The sequence below is a fragment of the Drosophila sechellia genome, chromosome X (assembly GCF_004382195.2).
Source record: "Drosophila sechellia strain sech25 chromosome X, ASM438219v1, whole genome shotgun sequence".
Classification (NCBI taxonomy): domain Eukaryota; kingdom Metazoa; phylum Arthropoda; class Insecta; order Diptera; family Drosophilidae; genus Drosophila; species Drosophila sechellia.
Window position 1 is genome coordinate 2,659,635 of NC_045954.1, and position 27,564 is coordinate 2,687,198.

At 44.1% G+C, this 27,564-nt stretch overlaps 2 protein-coding genes across 2 annotated transcripts; both read right to left on the reverse strand.

Annotated features, from left to right (window-relative positions):
• Positions 1 to 4,642: 4,642 nt before the first annotated feature.
• Positions 4,643 to 11,327, reverse strand: LOC6616196 (transmembrane protein 120 homolog). The gene is made up of 8 exons (XM_032725140.1): positions 11,254 to 11,327; positions 10,765 to 10,954; positions 9,994 to 10,112; positions 6,604 to 6,733; positions 6,150 to 6,289; positions 5,872 to 6,089; positions 5,369 to 5,748; positions 4,643 to 5,073 (listed from the first exon to the last, which is right to left on the reverse strand). Exons 2-8 carry the CDS (start codon positions 10,825 to 10,827, stop codon positions 4,960 to 4,962), a joined length of 1,164 nt encoding a protein of 387 aa, XP_032581031.1. The 5' UTR covers positions 10,828 to 10,954; positions 11,254 to 11,327; the 3' UTR covers positions 4,643 to 4,959.
• Positions 11,328 to 12,104: 777 nt separating this feature from the next.
• On the reverse strand, positions 12,105 to 17,792 carry LOC6616197 (protein white). Its single transcript, XM_002040526.2, has 6 exons — positions 17,567 to 17,792; positions 14,362 to 14,635; positions 13,637 to 14,291; positions 13,265 to 13,580; positions 12,926 to 13,057; positions 12,105 to 12,861 (listed from the first exon to the last, which is right to left on the reverse strand). The coding sequence occupies exons 1-6, from the start codon at positions 17,636 to 17,638 to the stop codon at positions 12,247 to 12,249; spliced, it is 2,064 nt and encodes a 687-aa protein (XP_002040562.2). The 5' UTR covers positions 17,639 to 17,792; the 3' UTR covers positions 12,105 to 12,246.
• Positions 17,793 to 27,564: the final 9,772 nt, after the last annotated feature.

The window sequence follows — 27,564 nt, forward strand, 5'->3', positions numbered from 1 at the left end:
GCTATGTTGCGCACTTATTTAAATTTTAAAAATATTTTAAAACATGTAAGTCGAATGTTGCTAAGGACTATTGCTACTCTTAGTTTTAAGATATTTTTTCTCCGCTTCGTAACACTGGCTTACCTAATTGGCGAACATGCATTTCGCAGTGCCCTTGGCTTCAGTTTGAGTTGAGGCGAGTTGACCAACAACCGTCGAAGTTCGTTGGCGACGACAATCAATTTACCTGACGCCACTGAAGAGCTGGGTGGTGGGTGGTCTGCTTTTGGTGGCTGCAAGGAGAGGCTGTGGGCCAAAGGTAACATCTCTGGTCCCTCCATCGCCTGATAAATGAGAAAAGTTTTTAACGCCGTCCGCTCAGGTCGGCTCATTGGCATTTTTACGATGTCTCTGTGCGGGGAACGGAGCGGGATGGAAGGGGGCAATGGGTGGGGGAAATGCTGGAAAAACGCTGGGAAAGCCAAAGGGAAAGCCAAGGGGAGCCATGGACAAATAGGCAACAAATGAGACGAGCCTGGGATGCTTAATAGAAAAACTGAAGCGTATGGGGCTGGCAATGGGTAAAGGGGAGGGGCAGCGGCATTGTTCGGTTAAGAAGGTGGGAAAAGGGCGAAAATCGGTTGGAAAATCGGGTGGAAAAGCGGCTGGCTGGTCGAGCGGGGCACTTAAAACTTTTTAGCATGCAACCGCGAAACGTTGCAGCTGGCAAACATTTTTTTTTTTTGGGAACAGAAAAAAAAGAAGTACACATCACGAAAATTTGTGTGTGTGTGTGATGGGGGCGTTGTAATGGGTGGCCTCCAGTGGGTTGTTCCTGGTCATGACCAAAGCCTGTCAGCAATTAAAAGCACAGAGCCAACGTGTCGCCCTCTATCGGCGACATTAAAAGCACACTTCCGGGGAAGAATATTATTTTATGTTTGGGAATATGTAATAAATCTAGTTTAAAGTCCTGGGAATCAGGGAATTTTTGAAGTTATTTCAATATGGTATAGTGCACAGACAATCTATAAAAAGAAGCCGCAGCGTTGTCGTTAGAAGGCTTCTAACAAACTAAAACTAAGTGAAAAATCGAATGAAACGAAAGGGTGAGTGGAAAGCGTCTGACTTCTGACCGCGGGCAGCAAAAGCGTGACAAAAAGCGTGACAAAAAGCGTGACCCGAACTCTACTTTTCCCTCTACTGCTTTTTTTTTTTTGGGAATAAAGAGTAGCCGGAGGAGGAGGAGTACATAGTTCAGTGGCGCAGAGGAGTTGCGGTCTTTTGTGGCGGGTTTTGTGTCTGCTAACAAATTTCAATAAATTACAGTTACATTTGCCAAAGTCACAGTGCCTGGAGTGGCCTTGGGTGGGTGGCAAGGAACCCTGACCCCGTGCCAATGTCTGTCTCGCTCACTCGCTGAACCCTTTCAACCCATTCTCCACATTTTGCTTTTGTGTCTGCCACTGGCGACTGGCGACTGGCGACTGGGCGACTGCATAATTCAATTTGTGTGAAAGTTTTGCGAGTGCGTGGTGGAGCATTTTTAGGCACTCCCTCGCAGTATTCCATGCCCCACTACTTCGCCAAAGAGGACCAACTAATGCGGCACATAATTCAAACCAAAGCTAAAAATTTGTGGTTTTGTATGGGGTAGTAGAAATGGGCGAATGACCAGAGTTTCTGGGTTCACGGGTGAAGAAGGGTCATGCGGGCATATAGCCACAGGCGCAAACCGTGATTATAATTGCAATGTGCCATCCAGTGGCTTTAATTCAACCAAATGTGGAATGTCCACAGCTATTGAGCTATTCAAACTTAAATGCACATGTGTACTTTATACCCAACCTTAACCTCTCTTTAACCTCGGAACACCCCACCCTTCCGCCATTGAAGATTTCTCCCGATCCTATTATAGACTCCTGTATCTCGGTGCATTGATCTGATTTTCAATTGTTGCCGGCGGACCAGAGGCGAAGAAGCGCTGCAAACATTTTGTTGGCAACCGAAAATCGTGTGTCGGCTATAAATCAGGCTCAGACAGAGGCGGTGTTAGGGGGGGTGGGGGGCGGTCTAAGGGGCGGAAAGGCGACTGATTACGTGGTTCAGATCCGGACCGGGCCAAAAGAAAACTAACGATTTTACGCTACATTTGCTGCTCGAAGGAAGTACAAGAAGGTGGGCGAGGGGGGCGGTGTCTGGGCTAGACAATCTCTGACCATGGACATTCCAACCACCTTCCCCCCTCCCCCTACCCTATTGGCGCTACCCTTTTGTTGTTGGCCATATTACATAGTTGAGTGCATTTATTTATTTGCTGGTATGTCAACCTGCTTGTCTCCTTTTCAATTTTCCCGGTGGGGGAGGGGGGGGAAGGATAGAACTGAAGGGACAGAAACTGACCCCATTGATCCTGGCCAAGTTCTTGATTAACTTATTATGCTCATTTGATTGCTCGATTTAATTTGCCATTTCTTTCATCTCTTTCAATTTTGCTCTCCTCTTGGGCAGCTGAACTTTTGGGCTGTTTGAAAATTGAATTTTCTTTTGATGAGTTTTTCAGGCTGTTCGCATTGTTGTCCTCTTCTGCTTAAATTCATTTCCATTGTTGGCGAAATTTAATTTCAAAATTAATTTCATTTTTTATTCCGTTCGATTGTTAATAGCCGCATATGCATGCGTTTATATTCATATTCATATTTCGAACAGACACAAATTGCCTTTGCCTCTATATTTTATAATTGTTTATTGTGCTCGTTTGATTTGATTTGAAAATTTCAATTTCATGTTGCGCACTTTTGCCCCGTTTTCGTTTGAGGACATCTTTTGTCACTAGTTCAATTTGTATACATTGCATAATAGCCATTCCAGTGTTGACTTATGTACTGTCCCACACTGGTTTTCTTGGCCATTTGTGCACACAGTTTTTCTATAATTTTATCATCATTTTAGTGAAATCAGCAGATTTAAAATGCACAAACAAACCTTTTTCCAATGCCCCCGTTTCGCTTTTTATGTGCCGTTCGATGCGTAAATCAAACGCTGATTAAGTGCGATTTTTCGCGCATAAATTAAATCAGAATTATTGGCCGAAAGCGGACTGTCAGCGCCCACGCGTCCTGTGGTTTGGGCCACATTGCGAACTGCTTTCGGCCAACTCGGAACGACTCGTTGTCATGGCAGCCAAAAGGACCATGGTCGTACGCAAAATTCAGCGTGCACAACTATATTTTAAATAACTATAACTTAATGCATAAATATTTAAGCAGTAATATAATAAGTTCAAGCAAAGAGATGTTGCAAAAGCATGTTGTTGGAAAGTTGCATTTGAAGCACGAATTGTGTGACCAACTTGTCAATCAACCCACTGTTGCAGCATTATAACCAATTGGTATTATCAATGTTCCGCCTCTGACCGCCGCTCATACATATGTAGTGCCCCTCTCCTAGTTGTCATTATTTTTGTTTTTTTTTTGTTGTTTTCGATCGGGCGGACTCTGCGTGATTTTCAATCGGTGGCGGTGCAACATGGCGTATGCTTATCAAATTAACGAATTACCCGCCTTTACAATGGCCCCGTCCGACATTTTCCGCTTTCCGCGAGCGCATGCGGTTGCAATAAATGATAATCGCGCAGGGGGGTGGGGGTGCTGGTCCCTTAACCCGCCGCCGGGCCGCTCTTTAACCCTTGTCGCTTCCTTTTTGATGGTCGCTGCGGCTGCGTTGACCAAAAGTCGTAAATTCCGTTGTTGCCATTTGCCGCAGAAAAACAGTGGGTGCTGGCGGGCTACGGTGGGCAGTGGGTTTTGCAGCAACAATGCAAACAGTGCCACAAATGCACAAAATACGAACAGCACCACCATTTACCCACCACCACCCACCACCGAAGCCAGCGAAGCCAGCGAACCCACCGCTCAACGTTCGACATAATTAAAAGCGCGCGCCGTTTACGCAATTAATGAACTCTCGCCAAATTAGGCTGCGGCAGAGCGCAGACAAGCAAAATGGCCAGGATCCCGGGATCCTGGAACCGGCAACTCACTGCACGGGCCCACATGCACTGGGAGAAAAAAGGCGCCCGCCTTTGCCAGCAATTGCTGTTCATAGTGCTCACTTTAGAGTTTGACACAAGATCGTATTTTCTCACTGTGTAGGAACGCACTCACACAGAGACACTGGGCTTGCGGTTTTCGCGGTCGAGGCGGGCGATGGCAAAATGGAGCTGCAAAAACCGCGCCGCTTTTTGCCGCATTGCAGGAGGCGAACCTTTGTTGCACCAAATGTGAGGTGAGCGGGGCAAGGGAACGGCAGCGGAGGGATTCGGAAAAGCCAGGGGATCCCCTTTTCCGGCCGGGAAATGCTGGGGAGACGGCCAACAGGGAGCCGCATTAATGGCCGCCAGTAAAACAAGGCGACATTACCTAAGCCTTGTCACCACGCCGCCTGCCACTTTTTGGAGTCATTTGCACCCCAGGGGGAAACCGCTCAAATTCAACATTTTGGTTGGAATGGAACTGGGTGCGCACGGTATATAGAGACTCCTTACTTTTCCACTTATAACACGAAATGCATATTATTAACCATCATTCGTTCTCATTTATTTGTCCTTTTTTTAGCTTCCATTTCAATCTTAGTCTAAACATAAAAAATAAACAAAAACGGGTCACTTCAATTCCATTTAATATTTCATCTTCTCACTTTTCATACTTACAATTAGGCGAAAAAAAAATGTGTACTATGACTACATATTGTTGTTTTTTCTTTGCTTATATAGTGTTTGCTTCAAATGTACAACAGTTTTACATTATGTGTAATGAAATGGGGAAAAAGACACACTTCAAAGTCGTTTTGGTGGCTGGGTGGGGGGAGAGGCACAAAACCAAGGGGAAATTTAATAAATAGGAAAAAAAACGTAGTAAAAACAGTAGATATATGTTCAATTGAAATGCCTGGCTAATCAGAAACACCACACCGATCCGTTTAAGTTTCCTTCTTCTCGGCGGGCGTTTGCGTCGCAGTCGCAATGGAAGTGGTCGAGGTCGCAGTGGGCGAAAGTTTCGATCCGCTCGAGAGGTCCAAGTCACTGGCGCTATTCTGCAATTAGGTACGAGCAAACATATGTGGTTATGTGTGGGAGTTATTCAAAAGATTCACGTCGGCGACAAGGGGTTAATATGCCATGCTATTCACGAATCAATCTATGTAAAACCATATCTAAACAAACCCAATTCGAATACCGAAGCCATGTTAGAAATTCACAAATTTAATATTCCAATTTCATATATATATGTGTTAAAGATTGGAGCTTCTGCAGTCTTTTGCCAATTTGCTATTTTGCCCGGAAGAAAAAGGACAGAATGCCATAGTCGCCGCCATTGGACTTCCTCACCTTCATCTCCTTGCGCAGCTTCATCGACTTGCCCATGCTCTGGAGTCGGTAGCGCTCCTTGGCCCGTTCGCGTATCTTCTCGGGCACCACCCACAATGTGGTGGCCATGTTGCCCACGAAGAGCAGCAGGAACAGGCCGGACATGACGGACACGTGCCACGGCGCATCCGGCGGGCTGTAGGCCAACTTGTAGAGCGTCCACGCGTTGTACGCCTGGTAACCGTAGCCGATGAACAGGAACGGCAGCAGGAAGCTCAGGCCGCGCCACATCCACGAGTGGAAGCCCTCGATGGTGATGTCCATGTTGTGCCGCTCGCCGAGCGCCTTCAGCCGATAGAGCAGGCCCTTCTGGTAGCCAAACTGCAAATACTGGACTATGCCTGCAATTGAGAGACACGGGATACGCCGCGATTACAATGCATACAAAGGCGGAGTTTTAACGAAATATTCTTGGAGTAGTTAGTAGGGGCGTAGTTTGCCGCAAGCTGAAATGCACAACTCACTGATGTAGACGTTGAAGTACATGAACTGCATCCGGAAGATCTGCCAGTGCTCGCCCTGTGGCCAAACCAATAGAACTCCGGCGGCGACCGTGGAGATGAAGTGGTGCGCCCGCCACCAGCCCTTGATCCTCGAGCCGTTCACCTTCAGGATGGACTCGCGAATGGTCAGGGTGCAGTAGTACCAGACCAGCAGGAATATGAAGGCCAGCTCCAGGGCCCTGCGAAGCACAAGTTGTGATTAGGTGCAACTCATGGCAGTGCCGGAGAGTGCCACTCACCTGTAGTTGAATATCAAATTGAAGAAGGCCATTATCAGTCCAATTACGTTGAGTATTAATTTAAACTTTTCATAGTCGTCTTTATAGCGAACTTTGTCGTTTCTGTTGAGAATCGAGACATTTACATCGCCCAGGATTATCTGCAAAGGAATGGGGAGAGCAGAGCGAGGAGGTCGCCAGTGAGTTTCAGTGGGTCAACTTCGAGTCAAGTTGAGTTGATTCAACTCGAGTGGAGGAGTGGAGTCCAACTGAAATGCCACGAACGAGACCAAAACCCAAAGTCCTGCCATAATCCATAACAAGAGACGCGAGAATTGTCGCGCAGGAAAGAACTTTTTCCTCACTTATTTCCCGTTTCCACTTGGAGGCAAAGTTCTCAGTTTTATGGCCTGGGCGCACTTTTATATCAGAGACTTTGGACCTCGGAACTCGGACTTCAGTGTGGGGAACTCACCTGCAAATAGCGGCCGGATTTCGCTGGCAAGGATTGCTCGATTTCGTGCAGTTGCGCTTTGCGCTTCAAGGTCATCTTGTGCAGGTCATCGACCTTCTCCTTGTCCTCCGCCGGAACGGGCCCTTTGAACCTGACAAAATATCGATTATGTTTGGGGATCAGAATTTAGACAAATTTTGTACATAACAAAAGGAGGAGGTGGGCCAATATACACTTTGCGTCATAGAATACAGATCAGATTACTTTCTCATAAATTGAGTGTAAAGATAAAGACGGTGCCTTGTAAATGAATGTACGTAAAATAGCACTATATATAAGATAGATTTGATTTGTTTTCGGTATTGTGAAGTGCTAAAAAAGTGTTTTTTTTTCGTTATGTAATTACCGAAAGAACACAGTTTGAAGTATATTCAACTGTTAAGTAAAAACAATCTATACAAGACTACCGTTGGCAAAAATGCGATTAGATTATGTGTATAAAGGTGTACTTAAACTATCGTATCAGTGGCGAAAATTGTTTTGTATTTTTTCGTATGTATTTGTTTTGCTATATTCCCATAAATTAACATAAAATCATTTTCGGACTTTGTTCGAATGTACATTTATTGTTTTATTGATTGTCACACGCTTCACTTTAAGCCATATTTTTGTAATAATTTATTCGCTTATACACGCAGTTATTTGTTTATTACGGCACAATGGCAACTGTGGGGCAGCAAGAACAATTTCCAGCGTCAAAGTTCAATTTAGATGCGCATAATTGATGGCCAAAGTGGGCGGGTATAGTTTATTCGGTCAATTAACTGTTACCATAAACGTATGTATGTTCCGCCTTCAGTGCACATCTATATGGCTCGTCAAAGGTGGATTTATAGTTGTTTTATCTCTGAACACCTCTAATACCCCGTTGAAGCCGCAAGCCGATGGACAGATAACGTTTACCGAGCCATGGCGATACGGCGAAATGGAGCTGACCATACTAAGTGGTCCGATTATATTTGTTTCCGCTCCATTTGCTTATGGGAACGCAACCCTCTCATCTACCACTACTTGCCACCAATATCGTCTGGGATGATGACTTGCCAATCTGTTGCAGATTATTTCGTACAAGATAGTGGGAAATTTCCATAGAAAAGAGCCCGAAAAAATGAAGTAAAATAGTTCTTATTGTGAAATTTGACTAATTGCTCATACTACCAATTAGCCCGAAGCCCATTCAAATGTCTCAAATAAATAATCATAGAGAAAAGGGCGAGTCTCAAAAGTAATCGCAAAATCCTCTTACAAAATCATGGAACCACAAAAAAAAAAAAAAAAAAAAAAAAAAAAAAACACTTAAAAGTGCAAGCAAATTAAAAGCTTCTTTATGTACACACACCCAGCCAACTCTACAATTACAATAAACTGAGATATCTAGCCAACAAAATTGTTACAAAACGCGCTTACCCAACTCTATTTGATCATTAGTGAATAAACAATATTTGAGTGTTGAGCAACGATGCATGCTAATCGCAATTGAACTGTTTGCCAGTGTTTGCCATTGTTTGCATTCAAACACTTTCTACGGCTAGCACCACAAAACAGAGCGAATTCCGTAACTTTGACACCCGATTTGCATGCCTCAATTAAAATTCATTTGGCTTGGAAAAAATACGGCGGAAAGCAAGCCAGCCAATCAGCGACAAAAACATCGCGAGTGTAACAGGTTTTCGTTGCGCACACTTGGAGAAAAAAAGCAGAGTGCGCAAAAAACATATATAATCTAGCAAAAAGGTTTCAATGTGTATCGTAGATGTTTTATTTTAAACTGGAACTGCTTGTTTCCAATGGAATTTGTGAGTTTTTCGCAGTGTAGGACCTGTCAGGTCAAGATGGTAATCAGTTGATTTTAGCTACTACTCCGCGAATTGCATAATTTATGCGACCGACTGAATGAATGCGTTCCTCGGGTTCGCGGGGTTCAGCAAACGGTTGCAACGTGACGCCAAACACGCGTCACAAGGGGCAGAACTACATACATACATACATAGTATGAATAGGGAAATTAAAGCTCGCGATTAGCCAGCCAGCAATCAAACAAACGAAAGGCCTCAATAAAAGTGTTAAGAATCTGGTGTTTCATCATCGCGCAGCCAGCTATTTGATTTGTGTACCCCACATTTGTGAGTGTTCAAAAGCGCGCCAATGCAAGCGATTTCTCTTCCACTTCCACTCGCTGCGAAGCCGCGCTCAAAACAAATATAAAGTATATAGTATAGAGTATAAAAGCGAAAATCGAAAAGCCTTGGTCGCACAGTGGGTCAAAGTTGAGGCGGTATTTTGCATGCGAAGTAAAGCAATTCGCCACCCTGCGGCTCAACAGATATATTCAACAGATATTATAATTTGAATTATAATTATAATTTAAATCGAAAACGACGAAGAGCGTGCAACGCACTTAAATCGCTTCGATCGACTATACTATCCACTATATTTAATATCAGTGAATCATCGCATTTCAACAACAGTAAATTAAAATAATGGTTTTGGATTGAATATATACGAATTTTCAAAAACCCCTACATCTAAAGCACTTTGCCCCACTGTGCCTGTACATTTGTGTGTTTGTGTTTGCTGGGATTGCGTGTTGCGCAGGTGAGTGTGTCTGTACTATTGCGACGTAGGGTCAAGGGCAGCTGGTCAGCTGGGCAGTTGGGCAGTTTTGGGCTTAATTTGCAGTCCGGCAGAATGCTCCACTCCCCCTTTTTATGTTTTTGCCGAGCGTATCGGGCCAGGGGTATTTTTATGACGCGACCATAAAACACGGAGCCCGAATAGTCGCAGTCTTGGATGGAGTGAGCAAAGTCTAGGGGCTCTGGTTTATCAGAAGTTTTATCACGGCCAAGAAAAAAAAAGAAAAGAAAACAGTTGTAAAAACACTGTTTCCGAGCGATTCAACCAACAACCAACTGTTGCCACTTCCGCGATAAGAACTGATTACGGCCTGACTAATTGTCGCAAGAACTGTGTTCCCTGCCTCGGCCCACATAATCAACGCAAGTGCTCGAGTGCTGAAATGCGTGTGTTCGCCTGATTAGACGGATCTAATTGATTGAAGTCAAATTCCAATCGTGCAAACAAGAACACACAGCTCAAAATCCCCGCGAAAGCCAAGGGCCAAGGGGGTGGGAAAATGGCGCCGGTTTTCAAGGTGCCAAAGCGATTGGAATGGAAATGTCATTGTGCAAAGATCGCCCCGCTATATATATATAAATATATATACATAACTGGAGTTGGTTAGCAAATCCATTTAATTGCAAGGAACATCTTTAATCTTTAACGCTGGAGTGGGAGCCCACCTTCCCGTTGGTTCTTCAAAATAATCGAGGGTCGATGACCTCCAATACTCACTGTCGCAGAGACGTCGTTATCTGGTTCATGCGGTACCGCTGATGCTTGATCTCATTGAAGCACATTTGTTGATGGCTGTGCAGCTGCTCCAGCAGCTCGATGTACCGCCTGTTGCAGCTCTGTGATCGGTGGGAATGAAAAGAAAAGGGTTGGAAACGGATAAGCAAGATACCACTGAGAACACGCACAGAGGTTGCGACTTGGACGCGCGAATTTTGAATACCCTTGCCGAGCACCGAGCAACTCAATTGAAAATGAAGTTCAAAGTTCAATGGTATTATCTTTACTTATCGTAATAAACAGCCATATAACAACTATGAGTTCAATAATCTTTGAAAACAGGCGATCGGCATTCCATACTTTACTGATATCATATAAGGCAGCTGTAAAATTATTTCGATAACAGCTGTTTTTTAAAATTTTAATTTTGAAAATCATCTGATTGGAAAAAAAGAGTATACAATTGTACATACAAATTGATGCAATTTATAATTTTTTTGCTGATAACAGTATCAAAATCATTGGAAATTATTGAGTTCTTAGCGGATTTCATTTGGCTCTTTTGGCAAGGGTATTTTTAAGAACAAGCTGCTGTTTTTGTCCAAGGTGAAAGCGACGCAGACAGACACGTGTGGGTGTTTGTTTGTGCGCTTGCCTCTTTCTTGTTTTCGGCAATTTGGTATTGATATCTATATAGTCTTTGGGCATTACTTCTCGATTATAGAGATATATGTGTGTATATATAAATGTATATATATATATAGAGTTTACCTCCAGTTCGACAAACTCCTTGTTGAGTTCCTCCCACTCGTTTTTCAGCGAATCGATATTCATTTTTGTGGTTTCTTGCGGCTTTTCTCGCCGTTTATCCTTTATTTGGCTGCTATTATTTCTCAGTTTGTTTTTGTTTTCCTATGTGGCTGTTGTTGTTATTATTATTATTATTTGTTGTATGCAACAGCTGGCAAAGAAGAAGAGGGAGATGTTGCGTTTGAGGTTAGGAAATAAACCGGTGAAAAATCAATTAAATATTTTGCTGCGATTTCCCAACAAACAAACACGCACGCACTCACACACATGCACACACAACAAAGCACACCCACACATTCACGTTGCCACGTTGGAAAAGCAATGAAGCAAAATAAAAACCGCAATTTTGCTTTGCAATTGGAAAATTAACAAACAAAACTCAAAAATCAACAACTTATGCCGCGTTCTCTTGCCTTTCGCGTTTATTATTTTTTAAAAATAAATACGTACTCGCGATGAGCACGAAAACAACCGGACCGCTACCGTCGACTAATATTTTGTTATTAACTATTTCCGCTGCACTTTTGTTTTAAATACTTCGGCCAAACACACAAAATACAACACATAAAGCGCAAAACAACAAAAAACACACTGTCCACACGCACACAAAGAGAGCGCGAGAGCGCGCCAGCCAAAGAGCGATAGATAAGAAGAGAGCGAGTGAGCATGGAAGCATGGAACTAGTTCCAGTGGAATCCAAGCAATTTCAAAATAAAATATATTCTTATCATTATAGTTGCTAGTTTTGATAAATAGAAACAACACTAATATATACTCACCAATTATTGAGATGCGTCTACACGAGGAACAAACACTGGAGGGCACTATCAGGTCAAATTTTAACGCTAATCACTCCCGATTGGGTAAGAAAAAATTAACTTAAAAAAAAAATTAAATAAGAATAAATATAGCTGAGAGGGAAATACATACAAATATACTGGAGCGAATTACCTGTACATATAAATTTAATAACTAATTTGTCTTGAGACGAAATGAACCACTTGGAACTACTTGAGCAACCGAATCGCGCGGAACTAACGACTGCCGCTCCAAGGTCGTCGAACAAAAGATGAATGTGTGTGGTGCGGTGAGCGGGTGGGATGACAGCGAAAGAGCAACTACGAAACGTGGTGTGGTGGAGGTGAGTTATGAAGAGCGCGCGATATTTGAAATGTTTGTATATAAAATATATTCCGGTGTTTTATGTTGCGATGATTGAGTTTTTGTTAGGTCTGACGGTGTGTAAGTCTTTTGGTTGGAAGACAAATCCAAAGTCTACTTGTGGGATGTTCGAGTGAAATTATAAAATTGTTTCTATGGGTCATATCTTGTTTTTATTGACACAAACATAATTACATTGGCTTTTGGGGGGGCAATAAACAGTAAACACGATGGTAATAATGGTAAAAAAAAAACAAGCAGTTATATACGTATGTATGTCGGCTACTCCTTGCGCCGGGCCCGAAGTCTTAAGGCCAGATATGCGAGCACCCGGAAGCTCACGATGAGAATGGCCAGACCCACGTAGTCCAGCGGCAGATCGGCGGCGGAGAAGTTGAGCGTCTCCAGGATGACCTTGCCCGAACTGGGGCACGTGGTGTTCGACGAGGTGCAGCTTATTTCGCCCGGCTCCACATCCGCCCATTGGTTTATCAGCAGACCCTCGTTGGCGTAACGGAACCATGAGAGGTACGACAGCCATTTGAGGTACACTGGCACCGAGCCCGAGTTCAAGAAGAAGCCGCCAAAGAGCAGGAAGGGTATGATAACCGGCGGACCCACGGACAGCGCCATCGAGGTCGAGGAGCTGGCGCAGGATATCAGGTATCCGAAGGAAGTGGACACATTGGCCACCAGAGTGACCAGCGCCAGGCAGTTGAAGAAGTGCATCACTCCGGCCCGCAGGCCGATCATCGGATAGGCAATCGCCGTGAAGACCAGCGGCACCGTGAGAAAAAGCGGCAGTTCGGCAATCGTTTTGCCCAGAAAGTACGTGTCACAGCGATAAAGTCGACTTCGGGCCTCCCTCATAAAAACTGGCAGCTCTGAGGTGAACACCTAAATCGAATAATTCATGAGAAAGAGGAATCTCAATTATTGCAATATTCTAAGGAAGACTTACATTAATCGTGGCAAAGACGTTTTGGAAGGTCATGTTGGTCAGGAAGAGGAAGATGGCTCCGTTGATATTCATCACACCCACTTGCGTGAGTTGTTGGCCCAAAAAGATGAGGCCAATCAAGATGGCAACCATCTGGAAATTAAAATGTTACTTGCATCTCATTAATTCATATTCAACATGTTCGCGAGTTAAATGAATTTTATTTATCTTCTGCAAAACTATTACATCTCATTGAAAAAATAAAAACTAAAAAGGGTGTGGGATTAGCCAATTCTATCTAAAATCTAGCGGAATCGTTTCCGAAAATAGTTATCATTTGTTTCCACTGGAACCACTCACCGTTGTCTGAATAAGTCGCACTTTTACGAGGAGTGGTTCCTTGAGCACCGACAGCCAGGATCGCCACAGGACCGCCCGGAACTGCATGAACCAGGTGGCCTTGTAGGTGTACCCATTCTCCGGCTGCTCCAGTGGCTTCTCCAGATTTTTGGTGGCCAACAACTGCTCCATATCCCGGGCTACTTTGCTAATCGCAAAATTGTCGCAGATCTTGGCGATCCGATCGCGGGACTCGATCTCCCGTCCGGGCACAACGGCCAACACCTGTACGTAAAAGTCCGCCGGATTGTAGTTGGTGGGACACTGGGCGCCCACGCTGGATAGGAGTTGAGATGTAATGCAAGATACCCTTAATGAACACACCGCACTCACTAGGAAAAGAAGTCGACGGCTTCGCTGGGGGTGCCCAGGAAAGCTACCCTGCCCTCAGCCATCAGAAGGATCTTGTCAAAGAGCTCAAACAGCTCGGAGGACGGCTGATGGATGGTCAGGATGACGGTCTTGCCCTTCTGCGATAGCTTCTTCAGAACCTGGACGACGCTGTGGGCGGTGAAGGAGTCCAGTCCGGAGGTGGGCTCATCGCAGATCAGAAGCGGCGGATCGGTTAGAGCCTCGGATGCGAATGCCAGACGCTTCCTTTCTCCGCCGGACAGACCTTTCACCCTGCCGGGCACACCGATGATCGTGTGCTGGCATTTGCTGAGCGAAAGCTCCTGGATCACCTGGTCCACGCGGGCCACTCGCTGCCGATAGGTCAGGTGTCGTGGCATCCGCACCATGGCCTGAAAAATCAGGTGTTCCCTGGCCGTCAGGGAGCCGATGAAGAGGTCATCCTGCTGGACATAGGCGCACCTGGCCTGCATCTCCTTGGCGTCCACAGGTTGGCCATTGAGCAGTCGCATCCCGGATGGCGATACTTGGATGCCCTGCGGCGATCGAAAGGCAAGGGCATTCAGCAGGGTCGTCTTTCCGGCCCCGGAACTGCCCATCACTGCCAAAAGCTCGCCCGGATAGGCCACGCCGCAAACTGCGTTTCAAATAGTATAGGATCCTCTTAAGATTTCACACAGACTATCTGATTGTGAATAGAAACTCACCGTTCTTGAGCAAATGCTTCCTGGGCGCCGGTATGTGTCGCTCGTTGCAGAAGAGCCCGCGTGTCCGGTTGACCAGCTGCCGCCATCCGGAGCCCGGCTGATTGACCGCCCCGAAGATGTCCATGTTGTGCCAGGCATAGGTGAGGTTCTCGGCTACCTGGCCGCTCCCCGAACCGGAGTCCTCCGGCGGACTGGGCGGCCGGAGCGTGCCGTAGTTTTTGGCCTGCCCGAAGCCCTGGTTAATGCAGCTCTGCGATGCGGCTCCGCTGTCACCCTGCAAAGGAAGGAGCTCTCAAATATCAACTAATTATCTAATCCCGAACAAAGAGAAGAATCCTATGAAGTAGGTGTATACTATTTTTTTTGAGTGCATCTAGAAAAGGTTGCAAGCTGAAAACTTATCAATTTCACGGCGTTCGTCCATAAAAACAAAGGCGTCTGTGCATAAATCTAGCCCAGCCTGGCTAATCCCTGCTCCGTCGTCCCTGTTTCCGGGCACTAACCCCCCCTTACCCCCTTGGAGGAGGAGCCCATCTGTTTAATAAAAATGCCCAAGACCCGAGTTTTCCAAGTTTCCCAAAAAGGAGATGGCGAGGCCTATTTAAAATGTGCAAATTAGGGCTGACACTTGGTGGACGGCCTTGAAAGTGGGCGGTGGACGATTGATGGTTCCTCCACCATGTTGCCACTTCATAAGACAATTGCGAGTGTAAATCGCCGGCATCTTCGGCTTTTGTTTGGAGACTTTGAGCTCCGCCAGTTTTGTTTTTATTAAATATAAAACTTTGAGGATACTTTGGGTATATAAATGGGACCATTTCTTTGGGTGGTGGGAAAACTCAATCATTGTAGATAAGTGCAATGAGTATGAATGTAGCTATTTTACTGGAGCATTGGATATTCATTTAAAGAACGCACATCGAATAGTGTTTAAACTACTTCTGCTATTTTATTTAACCTTATAAACCCGAAATACAAATTGTTATTAACGGTATTTATTTACGGGTAAAGTGATTTCCAAACCCACTGAGCTGTCAGTTTTCGCCCAGGTGGGGCTTCCCTTTCGAAAAGGCGGTAACCGAAGACGTTTGCGGTATGGTCAAATCGAGCCACCCCCTTCCCGCCCCAACTTTCCGCCCCATGCCACTTCCGCTCGCGCATATTTTCATTTTCATAAACAATTTTCCGTTTTCCATTTGCCATCGCAGCGGCCTGCGGCAAAGCATAAATAACAGGGATCCACTAATTGGCGTCCAGGCAAAAATAAAATGGAAAAACAAGACAAAATGATGGCCACAATATGGAAAGCATTTTATCCACCGCTGCTCTCATAATAATTTGTATAAATAATCATAAAAAATTAAGCAAAAAATGCAAGCAAATGAGAAAGGCAAAATCCGAAGAAGCAGAAGAAGAAGAGGGCCAAATAAAAAGCTGACATTCAATAAAAGCAAGAAAAAATAATGTCCACCTTGCACTCAGCGCCTGACGGTCCTGGCTACAGTAAGCCCTGCTTAGAACTGTCACTTTTGAAACAATTTAAATTTAAATTTATTTTCTAAACAATTAGAGGAGATTTCTCGTTTACATTACATTACATATGTATGTCAAGGTAAAAGACTGAAAGCTGTTGCATTTCCTCCGTAGCGAGGCTTCACTGCTCATCTTCTGCTGCGATGCTTTGACAGCTTATTCTTCTAAGCACTCAGTGTCCAGTTTTTGGCCTGTTACCAAAAAAAAAAGAGGCGGAATTGGTGACGTTACGAGAGGTAGACGCGAAAAAATGTAATATCCGTTTTCAGGCACTCCTCGAGCAGAGCGAGATGGCCATATGGCGCGGAAAGAGACAGAGAGAGAGAGAGAGGGACCTGGCGAAATTGTTTTCACAACAAATGAGGCCGAAAAATGTTATTAAAAAGTTTTCTTTTCTTTCTGTTTTCGCCGTCCCTTTCCCACTGGGTTTTCTTATCTTCTCCCTGTCTCTGGTTCACTCTCCCACCTTTTCCCTATTTTCGTATTTCGTTGAAATAAGTAGCGTAAGATGCTACATTTCATATTTATTTAATTTTTTGGCTTACTTTTTACTTTGCGTGCTATTTTTGAATTACTTACGAAATGCGAAGGAAACTCCCGGAGTGGGCGATAGATGGCGCTGCGCAGGCAGGCGAAGGAGTATCGCTTTTTTGATGAACTTGACAAATTGAAATGACTGAATAAAGAAGCGACTCAATTTGTTCTCCCGCCCGTTTTGTCGATTGTGCGAGTGGCTAATGAGTGCACTCAAAAGTCATTCACTTTGATGAAAACGCAATACTGAAGGAGGCGCAATTATTCAGCGGAAAAGCTCACGACCACTCGATATTATTAGGGGAAATATCAGAGCGTAAATAGCCCAAAGTAACATATACAATACAAGGTACATATAATTAAAGATGGTTTAAAATATTCCATACATATCATATTTAGTCTTTCCCAAAAGAATTAAAGTTCGTATCTCTCGTATAACTTTTTGAGACTTTTCAAAATTGTTTCAAAGAAGCCGGGGGTAGATATGCATATCGTACTCACTTATTTATTTTGTTATACAAGCCGAGGTGCTAAGAATTTGAAGCAAGATACGAACGCAGATGCCAAGATATCAGATGCTGAGCCTGAAGCATTCGTCTAGCCAAATAATGACCCAGATAAGACAAAATTGTACATTTTTCGTCGAGCGAGACGTGCAAACAACGAGGTATTAAGTAGGAGATGCAAGTACACAACCAGAAATGGATACGGATACAGTATCTAGTATCTAGTATCTGGCAACCCCCGAGTTATAGACACCCAACAATGTTGTTGGCCAACTTAAGCCGATAAGCCAAACCAAACCGACTCCTCCTCCCCCACACACCCTCTGGTTATGCGTCCCTAATTACGATCTACTACTTCCAAATAAATATCTGCGTGTTATATTTATAAAAAAGAATATATTCTTAGAGAAAAGTAATGCCTTTCGATGTCTTGATCATGACATGATCTTAATAGTTGTCTCTTATAACATGTTCAGCTACCAGAATAATCTGTTTCGTGTCACTATTTGTTTGTTCGATTGCGGTTTGGGATTTTTGTGGGTCGCAGTTCTCACGCCGCAGACCATTTGATGTTGCAATCGCTGTTCCTATAGATCTACTGATCTTAAGACATATGCACGAGTACTACTCACATTGTTCAGATGCTCGGCGGATGGGTGTTTGCTGCCTCCGCGAATCAACAGCTCCTGATCCTCTTGGCCCATTGCCGGGATTTTCCAGACTTTCTTTCCCTGCTTTTCCCGCCCAAAACCAATCACCCAATCACTCAAAAACAAAAAAATATGAAGCGAGAGGAATTTTGGCACAGCACTTCGTGTTTAATTGATGGCATAAACCGCTTGGAGCTTCGTCACGAAACCGCTGACAAAATGCAACTGAAGGCGGACATTGACGCTAGGTAACGCTACAACGGTGGCGAAAGAGACAGCTGACGCGACAACGAAAGAGACGGCGACATGTCTGCGGACAGAGAAGGAGGCAAACAGCGCTGACTTTGAGTGGAATGACATTTTGAGTGAGAGGTAATCGAAAGAACCTGGTACTCCAGATACCCTTGGATGGAAGTAAATTAAATCCGATAGTTTGATGGTTTTATTTACTAACATACATACTAGTGACATCATTTGTGTTTAGCTAATGTGTTCTGTTCAAAAATAATTAAAAATTCGACCACCTTTGCACTTTGATAGTACCCCACCTGGGCAGTACTCATAAGCTGAGTGGCTGTATTTGAATACTGATTAGGGAGAGTGGGAAGCGTCTTCTTATCGTGAATAAGAGAGGTCTTGTTAATCCGCCCGTTGTCGTCCCGTTTCGGGGGTTTGCACTGTACTTTGCATGCATGATTTATCAAACGGCGACTGTTGATGATGCGCACTCCGGCCCCGTTTCCCGTACGCCAACCCGCGCCCGCACCCGTACTTCGGACACTCCGGTCGTTGTCGTCATCGTTAGCACCTCATCTCAGGGCCCGGGAATCATGGACTGCCGCCATCAGCTGTCCGGGCATTATCAATCTTCATCATCGGGCCAGTTGGTCCGGGATATGGATCCCGACTGGGACGGGTTCGCCGGGAGGCTATCAATACCATTTTCACGGACGATGTGTTAACAGGTTAGCAGTTGCAGTTGCCGAATCTGCAGGAATTATTTTGCTAACGACGATTAAGTGGTCTTCAAATGAAAATGGTTTTATTTGACAAGTCAGCTCGGATACAGAATGTTTTGAAAACCTTAGTTAAGTTTGATTCGATTTGCAAGTTAGTTATTGTAGAAGTAGTAACATTATTTCTTGTGCCAGTTTTAGTACATATATGTTTTGCTCTAGAACAGCTTTAAAGTTCGAACTAAATGATTTTCCTATTTCACTGAAGATCTTTGGCTGAAACAAAGTCAGCTGTATGTTCGGTTCGTAAGAGACTTCCTTTGTGGTTTGATCTAGCGACAGACAACAAAGAAACGGCAATGTCCCACTCAAATTCGCCAACTAACCGAGTTTTTCGCTCAGTGACACTTTTGGGGCTTCTCCGATGTTGTTTGAGTGGAGCTCGAAGCGGGTTTAGAGCGTCTTGAAGTTCGTGTTCGTGTGTGTTTGCCATCACTTACTCACTCAAATGTTGTAAACTTTTTGCACTTAACAATTTATTGTCACTCGCCTGTCGCAGCAGCGAAAGAGCTGAAAAATGGCATTACAACAAAAAGTGCTTAAAGCCGATTATGAAATACTCTAAGGGAATGCTGTAATTAATTAGTTTGCCCTTTTTTATGCGCTCTAAATCAATAATAAAGTTAATTGCATATAGTACGTATAAGTATGCAGTTCATTTTTGTGGAGTGGCTTTAACTTGATTTTTGCGTATTAGCCCTGCAAGTGAACATTTTAACAGCTCATTAAATAATTGTTGTATTTTTTCCATACCTTTGGATTCTGCCAAAATGGTTTGCTATTCCACAATGCAATACGCCCTATGGAAAAGCGAAAAGGAAGTAACTTGAACTGAAGCGTAGAAAGTTTTTTTCAACACACACTTTTATACTCTCTCCGTACACTCACACCTACATATATATATATATAGGCAAAGGTAAATCCCCAGCCATTGTCACAGGAAGTGTGGTCTGCGGGGTGGGGTAAGGTGGAGTGAGGTGGGCTGACTTAACCCCCAGATTTTCTTGCCTCTGTACGTTTAACCCATGCAAATTATTGACGCGGACAGCGGGCTCAATAAATCTGTGTGTATGTGTGTGTGTGAGTGGAGAAACTTTTGCTAGCTGCACGCTAATCAGACAGCTTTCTAGTTCATTGCTTTGGTACCCCATTCCAAGGGCCACGCCCCCAACCTCTCCATCCTCAGCCAGCGCCCACTTTCATCTAAGGCACTCAGTTGGCTGTAATTGCAAAGTAAATCAGCGCTGCCATTTGCCATGGCCAAAAAGTACGATCCATGGGAAAAAGTGGCAAATGTGCGGCAGGGGGGAGTTTTCCGGGGGCCACGGATAATGTGAGAGGGCTGCTGCCAAAGTTTGGGCAACTTTTAAAGAGAGGAATGTGTTATGGGTTCGGGTCACATAGTTAGTTAGTCGCACAACTTCAAACCAAATGACGTCGAAGCCATGGAGTTAAACGTTTGTCAGCCATCGAGGTGGAGATTTATGTGGAAGTGCCAAGAAAGATGTGGGTTAAAAGTTTAACCGATTTAAATTAGTCCTAGATCCGTGCAGAGTTGGACAGATGCAGATGCTCAGATACATATATACTTTATTAAATGTAAATTCAAAAGCGTGTGTGCCTCTGTTCAAAGCAAAATCCTTTTACCCACGGTGTGCTCCCATTTATTGGTAAATAAAATTCTATGGTCCTTGGTCCTTTGGACATTTTTTGGCCACCCTCACTTTATTTTGCTTCTATACTTCGCTTTTATGTGTCATCAATTCGAGTTCCGTTTGGCAATTTGTTTATGCAAAGAACCGACATCTCCGCCAGAACCAATTTCGACTTCATGACAATCACTCCAATCTTCGCCTAGTTGGTCGCTCCCTGCAATAAATGCGTCGGGTAAATATTTAGATACTTGCATATATTCATTCCCCTGCTGAATGCCCTATCGCTGCGGATGTTTTGAATTCGTTGCATAGTTTGAGTCCGACTAACAAACTTTCTCAGCAGTATGCCTATTGTAAACTTTAGGGTATCTAAAATTGTTGTTTCTTCTCTTTGAACTGAGTGCCGTTTTCTATTAGAGGACATCAAGCGAATGCTCACCAGTGCGATAAGGCAGTGTCAGTGTGCGGATGTCAAAGGGGAGGGTGTGTGGGCGTTAGGTGGAAGGAGGCGTGGCTGGGAGTTATAGACGAGGCCTATGGCAAGCGGAAGTCGGCGTTCGCTTACAGCACGCGCGCGTCTCATAAAAACGTATCAAAACATCCGCTGGGAGTCATAAAAATTTTGCACTCTGACTTCGCTTTCCGTCGCCGCTTTTCCTCGATTTTCCCGCCTGTCGCAGCCTCCGCTTAGCGATTTTCCCAGCAATGCAGTTGCTGCTTTCTCCGTCTCCAAGTGGGACTACGCAGCGTATGTGTAATCTAATAAAATTTGCTGTTTATGTGGCAACAGGCTCTGCTGTTTCTCTCTCTAGCTAACTAGCTTCCTGCAAGTGGGTTTTCCCCAAGTTTTCCTCGTTGCCCTCTTGTTTTTTTTTTGTGTTTTATTCTCATCTGTGCAACAGTTGCGCTGCTTTATGGCACAATGGCTGCGAGGAGTCAGGAATGCCAGTTAACTGGCTCCCATTTGTTGCAGTGTATGTGCGCGACGAAAGCGATGCGAAAGTTGGAGTGGGGCAAAAGTTTTACTCGGAGGAAATTCCCGCATTGTTCTTAGGCTGTTGCTAATATTTTCAGAGCATATAATCACGTTATAGGATTAATATTGCTAATACTTTTGCAAACTTCCTCACTAAACTCGATCAAAACAGTTAAATAAAGTTGAAAAATAGAAATTCTGTAGGGCGTGTGGTTACTTACTAAATTGATTTCACTAACACTTTAATATTTTATAATTTTTAAATTTTTACTTTTGTTCAAGCATCTCGAAACGAATTTAACCGATTTCTCTGCTTTAGCATTTCAATATTTATTTGAAAAAGAAACGAGATGGCAAATTTGTTTTTAAGCGGCTTGTGCCTTAAATGCAATTATCGCATAACAAGCACACAGAAAAAAAAATAAATATATATATGTACATATCGCGAATCGGTTATGGAAGCACACACATAAATACATAAATATGCATATTTGTCCATGGTTTGAGCTTATCGCGAAATTATTTCCAGGCCATGTTTATAGGCGGATATTTAATGGATGGCCAAATCCCGCGAAATGATGATAAATCTGCCTATAGGAATTTCTTTTCTGGCAATGCTCCTCCAAAAAAAAAAAATATATGTATATATGAAATAGTTTAAAAATAAGAGGATAAAGGCGATTTACATTTTCGTTGCTCAATTCGAAAAGTTGTTAAAGTGCGCCAATTTTGAATATTATTAGATGAACACACACTCACACCAATTCGGGCATTATTTCTGAGTAATATCTCCCATTAATCATGACAAATCGGAAGACAACGACAACAATAACAAACAGCAGTCAGCCAGTGACATTTGCCGCCTTTTGCAATTTAATTAGATTAAAAATGCATATAATTTATCAAAATGTGAAGGAAAGCAGGCGGCAAAAGGTCGGAGGTCGGGGTATATGGCACATGTCAGAAGACATGGGCTTTGTCTTTCTGCCTGTGATGCAAACATATAGTAAAATAATTAAATTGCATTAAAAGAATGAAGGGACACAAGGCGAACAACATGAATTAACTCGGCGGAGTGAGTAAATATGCATGTGAATGGAGTTTTTAACGACAATGAAAATGCGTAGCTAATTAGCAAACTGACAGCACAAAGGGTCGAAAAATATTTATAAATACGTATGTATGTCGTCTGTGTGTGATGGTGTGTGTGTGGGGGGGGCTGGGGGAAGGGGGAAATGGGAAATGGGAAAGCTCAAGGGAAAGTGGGGATAACGCATACGCACCGTTAGACAGGCCAATGAATTATGCAAAAATATATAGAGCCAAGGGAGCGAGATCCTTTTGTTATTTAATTTTTATCCTCATTTCCCTTTCTTTTTGCGGGTTTTCTTTCATTTTTGCTCTCTTTTTTTGGTGCCACAACATTTGACATTATGTCGGGCTTAAAAAAAATATTACAAAGGCGGTAAAGCCACGTACTAATATGCCATCTAATTTGTTATTCATGTGATTTAAGCGCGTCAAAGAAGATTAATGGCTAAAAAGCGCCTGGCACCAAACTGAAAAGTGGCAAAAAGCCAAAGCAAAGCTCATAATAACAAAAGCCAAGACCGCCAGCGCGGGTGGAAGGGAAATCCAGGGGGGTAGTGCGATTGCGGTGTCTAAGGGATAATTTAATAATGCCCCAGATTGGTTAACCCACAACTCCACAGCCCACACCCCACCCACTGGGGCGCTTTAATGCGAAATGAAATTCAATTAGAGCACTTTGCGATTAACCCAAGGAGAGTTTTAAACGTAGACGGCGCCTGAGTGTCGGTATTTTGCGAGGTATCACAATTACAAATTCAAGCTGCCTAGAAGTATGCAGCAGAATTAGCAGGAGAAGAATTCCTGGGGCTGCATGTGTACCTTTGTGAATTCTGGGAAAAATCAGCCAATTCGCGCCGAAGCTTATTCAATTTGCATAATACACCGGTTGGATTTGCGTTCGCTTTCCTTAGCGCACCTTTAAACCGCGCACTCTTCTAGGCCAAATTCCTAATTGAGTCGGATGGAAATCTGTGAAATACTTGGCGTAACAATGAGAGCACAAAATATTGGATGGAAAACAGGAATTAGTTGAGAGAAGGAAGTGCAAGTTTCATTGTTGGTTGTTGGTGAAAGTTTCCGTGCCGCAGCTATTAGCTTTTGTCTGTTTACAAATGGCCCTCGCAGTGGCTCTTTGATGCGGTCACTCGGGTTTTCCAGTTCCTAAGGTTGGAGAAAAACTTTGCGAGTTCTGCTCACCGCAAATTAAAGTGCACAAAATTCTAAAGTTCTCACTGAAATATTTGCGAGACAGCGACGCAGAGTCGCCCAGAAAAATAGCTTTATTTCGATGGAAAGGGCAGGGGGCGGTGGCCACGGAAAAGGGGTCAAGGGGCGCTGCAAAACTGGCCGAGGGATTTTCTTCTGTGGTTTTCCCTCCCCATCCTCCCTGCAAGAGCAACAGTTCGAAAAATTGCAGCCCAGTCGCCTGCAATGGTGGCCCCGCCCCCTCGAACGGAACTCCGCCGCCAAGGCAAGTCTTGAGAAAATGTGCGGTTTCTGAGGTTCCCACTTGAGAAATCTAATTAAACAAATAGCAAAAGCTAAGCTTGGCTGTAAAATCCACACTGCAGCACACTAAAGGATATTAATAATAAGTTTCGGTTGACTGTACACGCAAAACTTGCCAAGCAACCGGCAAGGAAGCCAAAATAATTCCAATCTATGAAACTTTCGGCATGCGGTCAATAACTTTTGCCAATGGAATTGTACGGTTTTTGGTATTATCATAATATTGAGTTTATATGGAATACCGCAACAGATGGCGTAGTGGTTTTGTAAGAGTCCTTCAAAAGCTGAACAGTATTGGAAATTAACGCTGTATTCATTGAGTGCCAAGTGACGCGGCGGGGGTAAAGGCATAAAAAGTAACGTCAAAGTAACTTATTTTTTTACATATTTTTCACTTTCATAATTTTTGCAATTAAGTATAATAAATGATTTCCTAGCTTAAACGTTAGTTTTCCCAGGTCATGCTTAATATGTCCCTGCACTTATCACTTCAATTCGGCAACAAGATCGCTAACTCGTCGTAAAAAAACAAGCGAGATATATGTGTACCATATGTGTGTATCATACAACTGGTCTAGTTTACATCAGTGTGCGTGCGACACATGTCGCCGCGGGTGTGGGAAAACTCCTGTGTTGCGGGGGGGTTGGTGGGTGTGGGTGTGGGGTTTTGGAAAAGCCGAAACTCGGAGCGCGGTGCTGGTGACAAAGGACAACTGTTGCTGACGTACCTTTGCCACTTTTCCGCTTTTCCCGCTTACCAACCCCCGCCTCGCCGCTTTCCCGCGTCGGCCGGAAATGGCGTCAATGTCAACGTCGACGCCAAAATGCTCCTGTCATATAGATGTCCCCGTGTGGGCGTGCGTGTGTGGGTGTGCCGGCATGTGCGTGCGCGGTTGACAGCAGCACGTTTATGTCTATGGAATGTCCGTGGCACCAAGTTCGGCTCCCCACTCCCCCTCCCCCTTCACGTGCTCGTTCACAGTCATTTATCATAGAAATATTTTTGCACTCTCATTTTTATAAACTGTATTGTTTCACACCAACCACCCAAAAACTCAGTGGCACTGAGCGAGTCGACATTTTTATGAAGCTAATTTGATGTTGTCATTCTTCATTTCTCATTTATGTAGCGCCGTTTTCATTTTTACAGGCACATGTGTGCGTTGCTCTTACTGCGAGTAATAAGTCAAGTCGCAGGCAACTGACAACTGGAGCAGAACACTGAGAAAAATCTAATTAAAATTAGAAAATGATGGAACTTTGAAAGGATCTCCATGTTCACAAATTCTCTAGATATTGTTTTAATCGCATATAGAAACTATATTTTTGCAGCTTCGCATGGAGTAACTTCTTATTTATTTCTAAGGAAATTAGCGAGCCTTGCATATTTCTCGCGATGTTCTAAGAACATATGGAAAACGATGAAATGTGCCCATAAAGCGCCACCTAACGGCCGTGCACTGAAACTTAACGAGGAACGAAACTCAACTTTTAACTGTTTTCCACTCTCAATATAGTTGGGGAAATGGGCTCGGAAAATAAGAGAGAAAGTACAAAATTATAATCAAAGCACGTGGAATGAAGTGGAGATAAAGCTGCAGACTGTAAGTGTTGTTCACGCTTTTGCAATGCACAGGGTTGCCATCAGCAAAATATGTTTATACTCGTTAGACGCAGAGGCAAAGACTTTTACTTGGTTCGTTAAAAAGCGAGTAACAGGTTGGAACAGGTAAACACGGCATAGTGAAAATTAATAAGAAACCCGGCAGGAGTATCCTGATTGCTTTTAATTAATCGATTAAGTGCTTGGGAAATGGCTCACAATTTCCGAGATCTCCCGCGCAATGTGGGATGCTATATGAAAAGGACAAAGGCGGTTTGGTAAGTCGTCGCTTTTCCGGCCACACCCCCCATTTTCGTCGACTTTTCCTTTATGAGGGCATGTCAAAAGGAGCAGCAGCCGATGTGGAATGAGATTAAGGACAACGACGGTGGGGAATGCGAGTATAAAAAGGACTTCCTCTTAGACGACGCTTTTAGCTAAATTGCGACAAAAATGGCAGGATGATTCGGGCGGGCGGGAAGTGGTGGTGGGGTGCCAGCGAGGGGGGGGGGGGGGGACGCAGGCAGGACGAAGACTAAAATAATAAAAGAACAATGTCGAAAAGAAGTTGGGCACATAAATAAGCTCTCAGTGTCCCGCGTGTGTGTGTGCGATTAGGATAAATGTCCTGTGGCTGTGCGTCTGTGTCCGTGCGCCTGTGTATGTAGGCAGTGGAGTAGTGGTTGGTGCCTGGTGGCCACCGGAAGCGGATACGCGCTGCAATTGTCATCCAAAGCTGGGCCAAAATGCGTGCCTAGGTGGGCGCCATCATAATCATTATCCGTCCTCAGCTGTCCTTCAAGATCCCCGCCTGTCCACCCACCTGCCACTTTTCCCACTCTCCCAACTCGATTTATTTGCGCATTTGTTTGCCTTTGCCGGCACTCATTCATATCACAAACTCACAAACTCACAGCCACCCCCCCCCGGAGGGCAGCGAGGGGAAAACTCCCACATATGCTCCAATTTTTCCATTTTATTTATTAATAAAACCAGGGGAGCACGATATGCGGAAGATAGAACAAGTTCCCTGGTCACAAATCAAATATGAATCATTTATTCACTTGGCTTCATTCACTTCGCCTTGTGATTCATTCGTTCATAAACGAGTTTGTGGGTCCAAAATGTTAAGTTAATTTTGTGGAATTACCTTTGCATAGCTTAGCCAATTAGTGAATGTTTTTCATAATTTTAATTTAAATGTGGCTATTTAGTATATTTTCAAATAGATTTCTTTTTTATTTTTGCCCCACTTATGGGCTATGTACATGTTTCACCTTGACTCTGTCCTCAGCGAACGCTTCCTTCCTGTGGAGGCCGCCACCCCTGGGTAGCCCCATTTTCCACCCACGCACCGCCCGCTTTTCCAGCTGTCATTCAGTGTATTTCCGCCTGTTCACAGTTAATTGCGGCTCAGCAGTTAATCGTCATTACGGACACATGTGGGACGCCCACGCCCTGGGGAGTTTCCCCCACACCGAGGAAAATCCCCGGCCACCGGGAGGACCACCCTTAACCCCCCAATGAATGCCCCTCCACCCACATATCACTTACAGGCTGCTCTGAGATGCCGTTTGTCTGTTTGCGGTTTTGATTGTCACTTGATGTGTTGTGATTATGATGTGTGCTCCTATCTGCCACGCCCACTGCGCCCACAGCACCCACTAATGTGGTGATTTGTGTAAATTTGCTTGTCGAATGCCCGTCGATTATGTTTGCTCTTGTTCGACAGGCGTTTATTTTTTTTTTTGTTTTCTACTCTAGCTGCTCGCCCAACGAAACTTTTTTGGGGGGCAACAAATTTATGCTCTCACCTGCTGCCAAACGCATTAAACTGAGCCAAAGGTAAGGAGGAAATCATAATTTCGCGCTTTTTACTTCTTTGTTTTGAAGCCAAAGTCAAAAGCGAAGGACAAGTGTAGCAGGTGCGTTCAATGCGCTCGACAACTTTAACACTTGCGCCCGCCGGCGAAAGTGGGTTAATATTACAAAAGGTTTATGTGCCCTACTCAAATTTTTCCACAGATTTCCCTTCGCATGTTTAATTCGGTATTTTACACATTGAAGGCGGGCTTACTTTGCTTTAATTAGAATTAGAAAAGATTAGTGTAACACAGTGTTGAGTTGTG

Bases quoted from the DNA above. Each gene is read 5' to 3' on its own strand.
- LOC6616196 (XM_032725140.1), bottom strand. From the start codon at position 10,827: ATGAATATCGATTCGCTGAAAAACGAGTGGGAGGAACTCAACAAGGAG. The intron at 6,734-9,993 runs GTGAGTATTGGA...ATATTTTGTCAG, and splicing joins ATAACGACGTCTCTGCGACA to GTTCAAAGGGCCCGTTCCGG. The intron at 6,090-6,149 runs GTGAGTGGCACT...TGTGCTTCGCAG, and splicing joins AATTTGATATTCAACTACAG to GGCCCTGGAGCTGGCCTTCA.
- LOC6616197 (XM_002040526.2), bottom strand. From the start codon at position 17,638: ATGGGCCAAGAGGATCAGGAGCTGTTGATTCGCGGAGGCAGCAAACAC. The intron at 13,581-13,636 runs GTGAGTGCGGTG...ACTCCTATCCAG, and splicing joins GCCGTCGACTTCTTTTCCTA to CGTGGGCGCCCAGTGTCCCA. The intron at 12,862-12,925 runs GTAAGTCTTCCT...TATTCGATTTAG, and splicing joins ACGTCTTTGCCACGATTAAT to GTGTTCACCTCAGAGCTGCC.